This window comes from Macrobrachium rosenbergii, chromosome 21, assembly GCF_040412425.1.
Source record: "Macrobrachium rosenbergii isolate ZJJX-2024 chromosome 21, ASM4041242v1, whole genome shotgun sequence".
NCBI classification, from domain to species: domain Eukaryota; kingdom Metazoa; phylum Arthropoda; class Malacostraca; order Decapoda; family Palaemonidae; genus Macrobrachium; species Macrobrachium rosenbergii.
In genome coordinates this window covers 18136917-18153200 of record NC_089761.1, presented here as the reverse complement: position 1 = coordinate 18153200, position 16284 = coordinate 18136917, and the positions used below count along the sequence as shown (strand labels likewise).

The following is a 16284-nucleotide window of genomic DNA, read 5'->3' as shown; positions in this document are numbered from 1 at the left end:
GTATATGTATGTGTGCTCGTATGTGCGTGTGCTTGAGAGAGAGAGAGAGAGAGAGAGAGAGAAAGAGAGAGCGAGGGCAAACGCACTGCTGTGTGGATCAGATAGTAGTTAAAAACTAGTTTAAACAAATATGGAAGTGGATAATCATTAGTTGAGAACGATATATTGAGAAAAGTATAATCGGTGAATCAGTTGACCTCTGCTTTATCTTGACCTTCTCTGACCTCCTCCCGTGTATCAGAACCTACTGTATGTTAGAGTGACAATGGGAATTGGGAATTATAGGGTCGGGGTTCGTGTGGGGGAGGTCTTATACAGGATCTGGCTTCGTCTCTATTCAAGGTTGTCCACTAATCAATATCAAATGGTAATATCTCTACTTCCTGCAAGAGTCCGATCGCGTGATGGTTTCAGCGTTCTGTTTGGTAGATGTCATACGGCTTTCTTGCTGATTCATAAGTTCGGGAAGGCAGTAGCTTTTCGTTTGCTTTGTTCGATTCTAATTATTAATTATCATTATTGTGTTAGCTGTAGACGCTAAGGTTAGTATGTTTTCGGAATGAGCTAGTGAATAACTTCCTTGCACGTTATCAATGCATATATTCTTTGGGTGCTTGAATTTCAAGCCTGTGGCTCCTGTCGGCTTGTTCTATATAAACAGGGCTCATCTTTTGAATAATAATAATAAAATTATTAATGATAATAATAATAGTAATTGAGAAACAAAACCACAGTTATGTATGGATACATATATTTAAAAATAAATCTCTACAAATAGCTTTCGGGAATCTCCGATTCCCCTTGTGTATCCATACATAACTGTGGATTTATTTCTCCATTGCTACTATGAGTATTTTTTAATAATAATAATAATAATAATAATAATAATAATAATAATAATAATAATAATAATAATAAAGTATGATATGATATACGATAAGAAATACATTCTTCAAATAAATTGTCTTTCGAAATAGCATAATGCTGTTAAACCCTGTAGGATAGAGTGGCTTTGTAAATCAGGCTTACGTAACATCCTTCGTTAATGTTGCGTGCCGGAGAGGAAGTGTCTGCCATGGAGGTTGACCCCCAATACGCCAAGTCCGATTGTTTTGACCGTAGGTTCAAAGACAAGGTTATCACACCTGTAGCACCCTTCTTTCAGAAGCTGGCAACGTCCTTAAAGTAGATATTGACTCTTGATATTCTTATATTTCATGTGAAACAGTTCACTCATATATTATATATATATATATATATATATATATATATATATATATATATATATATATATATATATATATATATATATATATATATATGTGTGTGTGTGTGTGTGTGTGTGTGTGTGTGTTATATATATATATATATATATATATATATATATATATATATATATATATATATATATATATATATATATGTGTGTGCATGTGAACACATGATACGTATATCATATTCACAATCAGTTGACTATACCAGAAAAAAAATAAAAAAGGAAAGGAAGCATTGTGTTGGACAATAAATGTTGCCTATTGTAAAAGTCTGTTCGAAACAGATGCCCATTTTCAAGGTTGCTGTAATTTAAAAACAATATTGGCAGATGGGTTTGACAGTTCTCAGAAGGTCTTGGAAAAAACGGCGGGAGAGAGAGAGAGAGAGAGAGAGAGAGAGAGAGAGAGAGAGAGAGAGAGAATATGTCTAGTTGGAATTTTTTTTTATTGATTTTGGGTTTTAAAGACTTCTTGGGAATAATTTGGTCCTTATGAAAAATAGTAAACTGACCATTATTACCTGTTATTAGTGGCTCAGTTACAGTGTTCAGAAGTTTATAAACGGTACACCTCTTGTACTGTAAAATTATTAAAGAGCATATGATAGCATCCTTATACTATGTAATTTTGATGATGTGCTCGTTAACTCTCACCTTGAACTGTTGAATTTACATATTCATAAAGTATAGAAAAGAATTTAATGGAGAATTTGCTATTGGAAAAATGGATCAAGACATAGGTCTTTTGGTAGATACGCTTATGAGAATGGTTTTATGATATTGTTAGTTTATAATTTCAGCTTTGCTTTGAAAGCTTGACTACCTCCTGCATGATTAATGAATAAGTATATTTATGTCATACACTATATTTTTCCCCCTTTACAAGATCTGTCTCTGAACCATCTTTCCTTCTTTTCAGGACATTGCGTTCATCAATCCAGCCAATGTGGTGTTTGTGTACATGCTGGTGCGCGAGCTCGTCAACGAAGAGGTCCACAGTGAACACGAATTGCAGGCCGTCGTCCTCACCTGCCTGTACCTCTCCTACTCTTACATGGGTAACGAGATATCTTACCCTCTCAAGCCCTTCCTAGTGGAGGAGGACAAGGACCGTTTCTGGGACAGATGTCTCTTCATCATCAACACCTTGAGCTCCTCCATGCTCAGAATTAACGCAGAACCTTCCTTCTTCACTGAAGTATTCACCGAACTGAAGGCCTGTGGACAGCAGCAACAGCAGCAGGTCGTCCTCACCCAACAGACAGTGGTCCAACAGCAGCAGGTCGTGCCCTTGGCAGTACCTCAGGCACCACAGCAGACTGCAGCTTGAAATGTGTTGAGAATGTATAACGCACACTGTTTGTAGGATTACTGCTTGTTAATTGTTGTTTAGGAAAGAACAAGGTCAGCAGCAGCAGCAGCTCTGGTGGAGGCACTGAGGAACCTAGAAAGTAGATTAGAATGCTGTAGGGAGAGTTAAAGAGTTAGGCATGGCCCACTGGAGAATGTAGTAAGGAATGGGTTGTTGACGTAGTTTGCAGTACGTAAATCAATCGTATGGCGACAAGAAGAAAACCTTTGGAAGGGTTATTGAATATAAAGACTAGAGAAATTAAACGTAAAACAAATCTGGGACAGGCTTCGGGCCTTCCAGAACTGCCCTCTATGTCTTCCAGGGCATTTACACCCCTTTAAAGATAAACCTCTGTCCAGTCATAACCGAGTCCACACCTCTGTCTCTCGTGAGCTCAGAAGTGTCTCTTCAAGCCAAAGTAAAGGTATTCGTGTTGTTTTTAGAAAGCATGGAACAAGTGTGGCAAGTCTTCTAGGTTCCCTAAATATTAGCAGTGTTGGTTTACCTGGTTGCTGGTTCAGTCAGGGTTGTTGATTCAATGTTTTGTCAAAAGAACTGTTACCTAACCTGAGCTCCTCCCCTTTGATTACCTGCAGAAAGAAAACTCAGCTTCAGCTGGTGAGTCACAACTTACCCTAGATAAGCCCAGAATACGGGACAATAGAATAGCAAGTAAAGTGACATAGTATCTAACGGTGGAAAGAACCAGATGAAGTAACAGTTTGGAAAAGAAAGTGCTGCCATGAAGCTGTAATGGCAATTTGATAACAGACTGATGTGTGTGCAGTCAAGACTACCTGAAAGAAATCTTTTGCAACCATATGACTCTAAAGACTTTATGAAAGAATGACTTTTTTGTCATAAATGAGGAGAGGTTTTTGGATACCTAGTTAAAAAAAATAATTTATATGAACGAGGAATTTTTTCCTTTGAAGAAAAGTTCGCTGCATAGTCACTATTTGAAAGCAGCTGCCTTTGCAGAGAATATGTATGCAAAAATAACAGTATGTATATCAGTTATTCTGTTGGTAATGAAGTACAGTACTGTATACTTTTTTATGACCAAAAGTAAGAAGTAAGTAATAATCTCTTGGCCATTGCCTGTGCAGCCTCTGTAAGATTAATGATATTGTCTTATATTTTCTTTACATCCCTTTGATATCTATGTCGCCTATTCGATAATCTGAATACAGTGCAGCTGACTGTGAGTTTTGTTTTTTTTTTTCTCTCTCAAATAAAATTTGGTATGCAACATGAAGGAAGCTGCATGGTAATATCAGCCGTTTCTCAATCCAAATGTATCTTCAGGAAATGAGTTAATCAAATATGGAGTAAATCAGTGTAGTGATATTAATCACTTATGATTTACAGCAACTTAGGATAACCATAGAACATTTTTTTATACATAGAGGTTTTAATGAAGCTGCGAATTTATTAAGAAAAAATGTTTTTTTATAAGGATTGATGATGGAGAAAAGCAACAAATCCAAAGTTCTTGTGATCGTATTAGGTTGTGTTTTAGTTTTAATGTCAAGGGACTGATTCTCTCCTTGATGCTGCCAACAATACCAAAGATTTTGTTTTAAATGTGTGATATTGTCAGCTGTGTTAGAGTCATGCATTACTGGAAAACCTGACTTGTACAGTGTTTGGAGAGAAAGAAGTGCAAACACTGGAAATGCCATGACCACTTCTTAAAGATGCCAACAATTACCATTGGTTCGAGTGTTTCGGTATATGGTTAAAGCCCTAGCATAATTAATATGGATGAGCCATGTAATGAACTCACTTCTATTTCTACAATAAAATGGGAAATACGCCATTCACTGTATACCGGAATTCTTGCTTGGAAAAAAAAGTGTGTAGTGAGTATCCAATGACAAGTAGTATAGCCTCAGTCGCAGACCTTCTGTCCTTCGGAGTGAATTTGGAAGCTGTTGGCGATCTGAACTTCCTGTATCTAATCAGAATGCCATCACTGGCATGTTGTAGAGAAATTTATGGCCTCTGGTTGATCACCGGGTCGTTCATATGATAATCAGCGGTCTACCAATTATCAGCTCTTTTCTCTCTCTTCCTCTTCTCTGTCGCGCATCCAGTTGTGCTGTGCTGAGCTTGGGATGAGGCTGAACACATCTGCCACCAGAGCCATTTCATCGAGTTGCAAATGCCGCATGCTGGTTTCAGCAGGCCTACAGGATTTGTGGAGAAGAGTTATTTGCAGTGAAGTCGAAGAGAAACGGTTTGGAAAACCTTCTTTGAGTCGATTGTCAGAGACGAAAGAGAGAAAAAGGGATTGAAAGACAGTCTTGAATATAACTATCACATTGGCTTTTCTATGGCTCCTTGTAATATCTCGTGGAAGGTAAACAAGCCAACGGCTTGAGGACCAGCCTTCTTGACAGCAAACGTCGATATCACAGGTCAAGTCTCCATCATCATATTTCAGTAAACTCCATAATCAGCAGACTCTTACTGGTACCTTATCCAGTGACAAATAGATATCGTTACTATCTAGCGTCAATTGATCCTGTCTAACAACTGCATGTTGAGAACTGCTTTGCTACTGATTCATGCTTAGGTGGAAAAGAGTGACCGTGGTCCTATGAGCTTAGCACATCTATTGTCCTATCTATTTGCAGCAGTACAGCTGCTGTCCTGCTGTTATTTAAGAGCCAGCCAAATTCAGAGAACATATTCAACATATAAGCCGTGCAGTTAGAGTCAAAGGTTTTGTCAACTATTATCATATTGATAACTCGAAGTTGGAATTGCAGAATCATATTGGCTTATAATGCACCTCTTGTAATGTCTTCAGTGGCATGGATTGGTTATCTTCTCTAAACTAGGTTGCAGAGAGTAGCAACAAAACATGACTCTATTTTGATACTTGACCACCGACTATCACAGTCCTTTCTTATGTAGTTTTGAGCCTTATTGACCACGGCTCGAAGGCTGATAATCAGTGGCCACGGAACTGTACATTTATCGACCCTAGCAACTGACTACTTTCGCATGATTTTTGCTATTTTATATAAGTCTCAATTTCTGCTGTCGACTTACATTCTGAAGTGCTTTTTTACGTTAAAAAAAATTGGTGAGTTGGCTGAAGACCCCAAGGAAATCGGCTTGTCGTTTGTAGCAGTGGCTGTAGATAAACCAGTGACGCCATACAAGACTTCCTGGAGCTTGAACTGACACAATAACAAAATGTTCAGTGACACCTTGGTATTCTTTTTTTTTTTTTTTCACGGAAAGAAGTTGATCTAGGTCAAACTTGGCTCGACTTCTGAGGAACTGCTGTTCCTTATGTGAACCAATATTCAGGCCTTGTGTCCACTTGTGAGATTCTGGAGAGATCCAGTTTCTGTGCTAAGTTACTGCATCCGATTTTCTTAACCGTCTTGAGTGAACCCATCCCACAAGCAACCTGCCAAGTAAAGTAACCCGCCTTCAAGGTGATGGAAGGGTTACCTAAGTGAAAGAAAAGGGAATCATTGTATTTTATCGAATGTCATACCGATGTCAGTTTTCCTTACTAGGAATGGTACATATAACTTATGATAATGATAAATCCTACCTGTCTGGTAGGAAACAAGCCATTAATTTAAAAAGTTGCCAATGAAATTAACCGACTGATTGATCGGAGTACTTGCTGTCTCGTTAACGCCAATGTCAGCGACGAAATGTTGATTGTGAGCGATTCTTATTCTGATTGGTAAGAGAAAAAAGGAACATGTTGTCTATTTTATATTCGTAGCCGATCGTTCTAGTGACAACGGTCTACATCTCCAAAAAGCAAAACCATTTCGCGACTTTTCCTCTCCCTCCGATACGTTCTGTGGACTCTCGAGCGAAGGCACTCAAGGGCGAATCTCCTCCAGAAGGATGAGCAATACAAAAGCATCCTGGAGAGAGATAAGTGGCTGGCTGCCTTGGTTCAGAGACTCGGCACAAGAACTCCTAGACAGACAGACAGACAGACAGTCAGAACCTGCCGGAGCCCAGAATCTCCTGTCATTCTCATTTACCCTTGTACTCCCTCATACTCGCCACCTCATTCTACCGGGGTTTCACGTCAGAGAGAAAACAAAATGGAAGGAAGCTCGTGGTGGCGATAGGACTATTACCTACTGCTTATCTCTCCTTCGTACTCATCCCCTCTTGCCAAATTAGCAAAGCATGTATTTTGATGCATCCGAAGTAAATGACCTCAGTGACAGACGTGAATCCAATTCGAGGCAGAAAGGGGTGACTTAGAACAAAAAAAAAAAAAGGTAGTGGAAGTGAGACTGAGAAGGCATTTCGCCTTTCACTCTTCTTTTTATCTTTGGTTACCTTTTTTTTACCGTAGATTTTGAGGAAAAAGGGAACAGAGAACCAACAAATTATTTATTCTTGCAAGACTGAAGATTGTTTCTATTTCTTATTTTCTACTAATGCCATTATTCAACCTCTTTCTTCGCTGTTTGTGCTGTCCGGAAAGATATTCATATCTCTCTTGAAAACCAGTGAATTTTAAGTAATATTCATTTCTAAAATTCTGGTGGAATTCTCAGGTAATCAATTATGCACAAAACATGTGTTTTGATTAATAATTGACTTATTTCTTTATGATCTGAATATACTAATAAAAATTGGATATATTTGCAGAAAATGAAGAAAATATTTCTTATATTTCTCGTTTCATAACTTTGAAATAATGTAATCGGAATCAGCTTGTCTGTAGTTCTTATTTAATAAATTGTAATTATGAGCTGAATTTACATTAATCACTGTGTTCCTGCTCTTTAGAAATTCAAACCGCCATTTGAGTATTAGTTTTTTTTATTTCAGTCCAAATTTCACGTTTGTCCGTGTCTTTCCGTGCTTTACAAACCATTCGGTTTACAGTTAGCAAGGTAAATTGGGAGGTGTACTCTGCAAGTTGGAAGGGACGCCTGAAAACAGCTATCATTGCAACGTATGACTTACGTTTGGCCTGGAAGGTTTATTTTTTCCCTTCTGAAATTCGACGGATATAAGCCAGAGGAATAATCAACATGCTGCCTGTGTTTCTAACATGTGAGAGACTCAAGATTCATTTTCCAGATTTCGGATTTCTCCACCGAACACTGCGTCACCTCGCTCCTAATTTCCAGTGATCGAAAACACGCGGTTGGAATGAGCTGCTTCAGAGCGTCTTGCGCTTGAGAGAAGGCACGCCTGGTTTCCCTGATTAAAAAAATAAAAAAAGTACATGAATGTTGTGAAATAAAGCAGGTTTGGTGTACTTCAGTGAAAGCTTTCTGAAATAAAACAAAAACAGTATGTGAGAAAGGTTCTTCATTGACATACATTAAATGTACAAGGTTCTCACTTCCTTGGTTGTTATGACTGCTATTATCGTTTTGTAAAATAATATATAGCGAATGCCGTGGACGCTGGGTCGCATCTGCCTATCCAGTTTAAGCTCTGAATCAAACTGCCCTGATATCATGTAACCGGACCTTTTACATAGTATCGTCTTACTCGAGCTTCAAATGTGACAACAATATTACCGTTGAGCGAAAACTTGGAGGAAACTGGACGAGTGGTTGCGAGGCAGCGCTCACCGGCGCTTGAATCGGTCCTTTGCCACAAAATAATGAATATCTTATTTAGGGAGATTTTATTTTAATAATGAAAGAGTAATAGGCTGCAAATATTGTTGATTTTTCATTCTACCTAACCGAATACTCTCCGAAGTTGTTTATTGTTTGAAGTTAGACGATTATTTGACATGCCAGAATCTTGGATAGTTTGACCTGTGTTTGTGTTACTGCGACATGTCTCTGTACATTATGTTTATACTATTTATAGATTATATTATTTATTGTTTACTTGTTGACAACACCTGAAAGAAAGATGTGCTTTCAAATGCTTCAAAACTCCAAGTCTTTTTGTTTATTTACTTCTGGAGAATGCTTGCAGAGAAACAAAAGGCTCGTGCTCAGGAAGCCGAGGAAGTTGTTGAAGAGCTTATGTCGACGGATTTGTCCCTTGAGAATTTGCATATTCATCCATTAATCACCTCTCAAGTATAAATAAATGCTGATTGGTCTTAGCAGACCACATTGGTGGCCGTTGACCAATCGAGATTGTAAGGACCCACCTTCCTGGGTGCGAGCGATCAGCTTCTCGCAAAGTATGTCTCGAGTCACATTGATAATATTCTATCGAGATTAAACAGAAAATGTCCTGCCCCTGTATCCACCAGCCATCTTCTGCAATGCATTGAGATGATAAGTTAAGATTAAAATCTTCAAAAAAATGAATAAAAAAAGAATATCATTACGAGAATGGAAAAGTTGAAATTTGTAAAAGACCCTTTTGCTCAGTCTCCGAAAGCCAGCGTTCTTTCAGACGAAAAAAAAAATGGCTTTTTAGCAAGAGACTAGAATACCTGCTACAATTATGTACATTTGGTGTAAAGACTCTTATATAATTAAACTGATATATATCTCTACACGTGTGTTTAATTCACCTTTGATATTCCAGTCTGAAGTTGGTAGAATGTCAAGCTCATGAAGGAAGATCATATATTTTTTTATTTCTATGCATGATTGACTATTTTATTAGAAACTGTAATATTCTTAGATCTCTCTCTCTCTCTCTCTCTCTCTCTCTCTCTCTCTCTCTCTCTCTCTCTCTCTATATATATATATATATATATATATATATATATATATATATTTATATATATATACATATGTATATATACATGGATATTATATATAATACATACATATATAATATACATATATGTATGTATTGTATGTACATATGTATGTATGTATATATTAGTCCTGGAGCTAAGAGGTGCTTGCATGCATGAATAGGCCAGAAAATTACCTGCTTGATTTAGTTTGAGGGTCCACTGGGACGCCTTTTTAGCGAGGGTAGACATCCAGAAACCCGGCAGTTATCGTGTTATTCGGGATTTTCGTTGAATTTCATGAAATCAAAATAACTCCTTTTTTTTACGTGTGTTGGTTACGTAAATTGCAATAACTCAGCAATGAAATGGTCTACAGAGCTCGTTCACCTCTCAAAATAAAGCTTAAAGAATGCTCTATTCAATGGATACAGGCACAGTAAGATTGGTCAATACCCAAGGTCACAAATAAGATTGGTCAATGCCCAAGGTCACAAGAGATCAAAGTATGACCTATTCTGATGAGAAACAAAAATCTATGACTTTTCATATTTAAATATTTGTGAAAAATGGGTGAATAGATTAAACATTTAATGCTTTTACATTCTGGTTAGATGCACCATAGGCAAGTTTTTGAAATTAGTTGGAAAAACTTAACTTATTTTAACCCGTAGCAATCAATAAAAGGAATATATACTGGATCAACATACTTAGGCATAAGAGATATATGCCGTAATTTGTATTCTTAGGGAGGGCAGTAAGGATGCAAAAAATTAATCAATCCTGTTTAGTCTATGTTCTCTGTTCATATATTGTTCATTTAAAATTTTGGGAAACCTAATTTTTTTTCAGTGAAGAATGTCTGATTTTGGCTCACCATAGAAAAACTTAAAGGCATCACAGTCACCATGCTCAAGTGGCTCTTGCGATGCAAAGAAATGCATAATCTGCCAAAACTCTTATGATAAATGTGAAACTACCAGCACAGAGAATGTCAGGACACGTATAATTGAAGTAGCGTAAATGAGAGGGGACGTAATTTTTGAAAGACTGAAGCAAGTGGACAAAAGCAAATTCTTATACCATGTTAATAACGCAGGAAATGGCCATATACAGTATACCTCTCAAAACCTGGATGAAGCTCAAGCAGTTAAGCCAAAGTCTCCACAGATATTGCTGCTCGTTCCACAGCGGATAGCTCAGCCTCTGTTCAACAACGAGTACAAGTTCTGGCGGATTCTCAGGATTTGCATCTCTGCCAGCTAATGTTAGCAAGTTTTTACAAAATATGTCTTTTGCGGGAATTCAAAACACAACAGCGTATATGATAAAACGAGGATTTCTGAAAAGGACGGGTACAGATCGTTCCTTCCAGGTAGCTACGATGCTTCAGGATCGGTGCGTTTGCGAACTTCCGACTTGCAGGTGCGAATACCACCAGTTGGAGCAGATCTTTACTGCCACGGCCAGTGTACAGTATTCGTAACAGCATCAGAAAGGAGAAGAAAGCATAATTGAATCATTATCCCAGTAAGTGGCCAGCAAGTATATCTTTAAAAATTTTATGAAAGATTTAAAACCAGGCTTGAACTCCAGGAGATGCTATCACCTGACATATTTCCAAGTTAATTGTAATGACGCGGAGTAATGATCAAACTCATTTTGAGTACACGCTGAAGGATGGGACAATGTACCTAATCCCCACATGTATGGTAGGGATGTCTCATTTTTGTCCCAACCAGTTTAAAAAAAAACCTACTACTGTTTTCAAGTCAAGTGCAGTTGAGAAAGAGCCAGAGAGAAGTGAAAGGTCGTTGGATAGCGAAACATTAAGAAAGTGTGGTATCATGTTGAGAAATTGTATCCTTAACGAAGACTTTGAGCTGAATGGCAGGCTTTGTGATGCCAATGCACTGGAGAAAGTATATTCTGACATGATGATTCTCAGTGACGTTGCAGACTTTTTCTCAGCTCTTTCTGATATTGATATTTTACACAGTTATAATATTGTTGATGGTGAGCCTGAAATTTATGGGGAGAGTTACAATAGATCTTCCAAGATGAAGAAGTACTACTGTATCTGTGTATCAAGTCATCTTTTATATCGTAAATAATAGTAAACAGCGAACCCCTTTGCATATACTGAACTCTGAAGCTATTTATAATGTGTGTAGGTCAAAAACGCTTATCTCTAGTCAAAATAGGTTTGGACTGGCAATTAGTTATGATGAGCTATTCCGCTAACATTCTGATATGCCATCATTTGTTACAGAAGCAAGTTAGGGTCAGGTCCCACTTCCAAGTCATTTCAACCCACCAAGCTTCACGTTAGGGGTCTTTGACAATTTTGATCATGAGGAAGCAACACTATCTGGCATAGGAAGTCATGACACTGTTATGATTTTCGTGCAGGACAAACTTCAGGGAGTGACTGAATAGTAAGCCTACGATATCAGAGACAGGTGTCACCTACAGAGAGAGTGACAATTCACACAAGACTTGGGTTGTCAGGCTTTGTTTCCTTGTACGAAAACTGCTAATAAGTCAAGCCTTCCAACAACCTACGTAGTTCCAGAGCTGTATAAAATAGACAGATCACATGGAAAAAAGTGTCCGTAGGAAGGACATAACTTGGAGTATTAGTTGAATGGATCTTTCATGTATGACAGAAGGTATTAAAGAAAACTATGGACCAAACAATGCCCTCTTGGAGTGCCTTTAACTCTCTTATTACTGATGAGAATGGGTGTCAGAGTGTCAGAAGGTTGTAGGTTTCCTGCCAGTCCTTCCCCACTCTGTTGTGGAATATGGCACAGTTTACATAGCATTAAAAAATCCAGATTGTTTTGAGCCATCTAGACCAAACACACTTGCTTCTGGTATGTGATGAGGGGGGTGTATTGCATTGCCCGTGAAATCATCATGAGCAAACCATTTGAATTTGATAACGTGGTGTTATGTCTGGGCTCCTTTCATATGATTAAGGCAGTCATGGGGGCAATAAGAAAGTTCATTAATAACGGCAGTGGAGGCACAACGATATTGGTAGAGGAGTCTAAAGTGTTTTGGCCAAAATGTGGTAAGATCAGTTCTTGATGGATCATTATAAAGGTCATTGAAGGTTTGTTCATGCTCTCTGAGTGTATACAAAGGCTACAGTGGGCAGAGTTCATCAAAGTGGAAGGCACTGAGTAGTACTATTGAAAAACTCTGTAGCAGAAAAGAAGAGGGAGGATAGCAAGGTTCATTGGGAGGCATTTATGTCAAACTCAGAAGTCATGGTCGAAGACTTCGACAATTTAGAAGTCAGAGTAGTGCAGCACAGAGATTTTTACTTTATGGGACCAATTTGTCAGAATGGTGGCTGTTCTAAAGGACTTGATTAGGGCAGACCGTGAAGGAGACTGGAAGCTTCATCTCCAAATGTTCAATCTGTGCTGCCGCCATTTGCTGGATGTAATAGGGTCAGCTATTTTAGATGAGCCTCATTATACCTAGAATTTATCCAGTGTTTTCTTGAGGGTAGACTGTTTATAACATTCGTTAGTAACATGCGTTAACGCTCTTATTACTCTGTGTTGGTAGTTTCACATTTATCATCAGATTTTTGGCAGATTATGCATTTCTTGGGATCGCAAGCACTACTTAAGGTTGGTGACTTTGATGCCAGTCAGAAATTCTTCACTGAAAAAAAAAATTAGGTTCCCAAAATTTTAAATGAACAATATATGAATAGAGAACATCGAATAAACTGGACTGATTAATTTTTTGCATCTTCATTACCCTTACTAAGAATACAAATTACAGCCTATATCTCTTGTGCCTCAGTATGTTGATCCGATATATATTCCTTTTATTGATTGCTACACGGGTTAAAATAAGGTTAAAATAAGTAAACAAGTTTTCAACTAATTTCAAAAACTTGCCTATGGCGCACCTAACCAGAACGTAAAAGCAATAAATGTTCAATTTATTCGCCTATTTTTCACAAATATTTAGATCTAAAAAGTCATAGATTTTAGTTTCTCATCAGAAAAGATCATCCTTTGACCTCTTGTGACCTTGGGTATTGACCAATCTTATTGTGCTCGTATTAATTGAATAGATCATTCTTTAAGCTTTATTTTGAGAGGTGAACGAGCTCTGTAGACCATTTCATTGCTGAGTTATTGCAATTTACGTAACCAACACACGTAAAAAAAAGGAGTTATTTTGATTTCATGAAATTCAAAGAAAACCCCGAATAACACGATAACTGCAGGGTTTCTGGATGTCTACCCTCGCTAAAAAGGTGTCCCAGTGGATCCTCTAACTAAATCAAGCAGGTAATTTTCTGGCCCATTCATGCATGCAAACACCCCTTGGCTCCTGGACTATATCTCATTAATAATAGCTGGTGCACTTTTGGCGTCAATTATTTTGCGACATCACTTTTCCAGTTTTCGTAACCTTAATCACCAGGGAAGGTCTAATCCTAAAGAAAGAGCCTAAACTGCTGCTTTATTGCTCTATTTATTAATCTACATGCCGACAAGAAGGACAAGGGCCTCTGCTGGCATAGACCGGCTTAATGTAAATCAACCCACAGGGAGAACTCTTCCGGCAAGTGGACACAGTGACGATGGGATCACCCCACTGAATTCTTTGCCAATAGCCAATATGTGCATGGTCACTGTGGAGGATGGAAAAACTTTCAGACACTAAGAATATATGCCACATATGTGGACGACACTTTCGTCGCCTAAAGAACAGCTAGTGAACCCATGAAGCTCGCCAGTGCTGTACAGCAAGTTCAGTTCTCAAGTTTGGACGCATCAGTATGACTGAAAAGTTAAGTATACCTTAGTTTAACCAGACCACTGAGCTGATTACCAGTTCTCCTAAGGCTGGCCCGAACGATTAGATGTAATTTACTTGGCTAAGAACCAATTGGTTACCTAACAACGGGACCTACAGCTTATTGTGGAATCCGAACCACATTATGACGAGATATGAATTTCTATCACCAGAAAAAAATTCCTCTAATTCTTCATTGGCCGGTCGGGGAATCGAACGCTGGGTCAGCAGCGTGCTAGCTGAGAACTATACCCACCCCTCCAATAAGTATGAGTGAGCATACTTATTTATACTGAGTATTCTGAAACAATGCTGCGGTAAAACCATGTTACTCGAATTTCGTCTTTTTATTTTTTTTTTTTTCAAGTCTGATGCAAAAGTTATGATTAATATTACCTATTAGTTTTGGATAATATTAGTAAGAATTTGTAAAACATATTTTTCGAAAATCAGCTATAAACCTCAAGGCTTGTCCTGCGTGAGTTACCATAGTCCTTATATTTCTAAGCGAATAATTATGAAAGTAATATTACAGTTATAAATGGCACAAATTGAAAGATATTAGTTACAAGGTTTCTTGTCTATAAGTTTGAAGATTAACTCCGATCTTAGCTGTCTAAACATCATTCGTCTTTTTTATAGACCGGAAGGACAAAAATTAAATTTTTTGTTATACCTTTTTAAATATTTTTGGCTACCTAAGCGTTATTGGATATCCGCTGAGAGTTATCTGATGTGCGAGTACGATAATAGTTTTAGTCTTCGTTAAGTCTTCAACATCTTCTGATTTCTGGATGACGCATGAAATCTTCTTGATGTCTTGCTAGTTCTTAGTTATCATCAGCATCATCATAAGCCCTACTCACCTAATTCTTAGTTGTCATCATCACCAGCATCGTCATAAACCCTACTCACTTAGTTCTTAGTTATCATCATTACAAGCCCTACTCGCCTAATTCTTAGTTATCATCGTCATCAGCATCATCATAAGCCCTACTCGCCTGGTTCTTACGTCGCCATCAGTTCGCCTAGTTCTTAGTTATCATCGTCATCATCATCATAAACCCTACTCACCCCTGGTTCATCATCATCGTCTGTCATCATAAGCCCTCACTTGGTTATCATCATCGTACAAGCCCTAGCCTAATTCTTAGTTATCATCGTCATCAGCATCATCATAAGCCCTACTCGCCTAGTTCTTAGTTATTATCGTCATCAGCATCATCATAAGCCCTACTCGCCTAGTTCTTAGTTATCATCGTCATCAGCATCATCATAAGCCCTACTCACCTAGTTCTTAGTTATCATCGTCATCATCTAGCCCTACTCTTAGTTCTTGATTATCATCATTTACCAAGCCCTACTCGCCTCTTGATCATCATCGTCATCAGCATCATCAAAGCCCCACTTCTTGCCCGTCAGCATCATCATCCCTACTCGTAGTTCTCTTAGTTATCATCGTCATCAGCATCATCATAAGCCCTACTCGCCTAGTTCTTAGTTATCATCGTCATCAGCATCATCATAAGCCCTACTCACTTAGTTCTTAGTTATCATCATTACAAGCCCTACTCGCCTAGTTCTTAGTTATCATCGTCATCAGCATCATCATAAGCCCTACTCGCCTAGTTCTTAGTTATTATCGTCATCAGCATCATCATAAGCCCTACTCGCCTAGTTCTTAGTTATCATCGTCATCAGCATCATCTTAGTTCTTAGTTATCATCGTCATCAGCATCATCAGCCCTACTCGCCTGAATTCATTATCATCGTCACATCATCATCCCATAAGCCTACTCGCTAATTCTTAGTTATCATCGTCATCAGCATCATCGCATAAGCCCTACTCGCCTGTTCTTAGTTATTATCGTCGTCAGTATCATCATAAGCCCTACTCGTAGTTCTTGGATTATCATCGTCATCAGCATCATCAAAGCCCTACTCACCCTGGTTCACTTGGTTATCATCGTCATCCCATCATCATCCCCCTGCTCCATCTTGGTTATCATCATCCCTCTCGCCTGGTTCTTAGTTATCATCGTCATCAGCATCATCACCAAGCCCTCTCGCCCTGGTTCTTAATTATCGTCATCAGCATCATCACCAAGCCCTAATGGTTCTTAGTTATCATCGTCATCAGCATCA

General features: G+C 38.3%; 1 protein-coding gene across 1 annotated transcript in view; it reads left to right on the top strand.

The window, feature by feature from the left end:
* The window catches only part of Cdk5alpha (Cdk5 activator-like protein), a 163506-nt gene extending 154392 nt beyond the window's left edge, over nt 1-9114 (top strand). Inside the window, exon 2 of the mRNA XM_067123122.1 lies at nt 2193-9114. Coding sequence (XP_066979223.1) covers nt 2193-2603 — 411 coding nt within the window. The 3' untranslated portion in view covers nt 2604-9114. The remainder of the gene's footprint in view (nt 1-2192) is intronic.
* The last annotated feature ends 7170 nt before the right edge of the window (nt 9115-16284 follow it).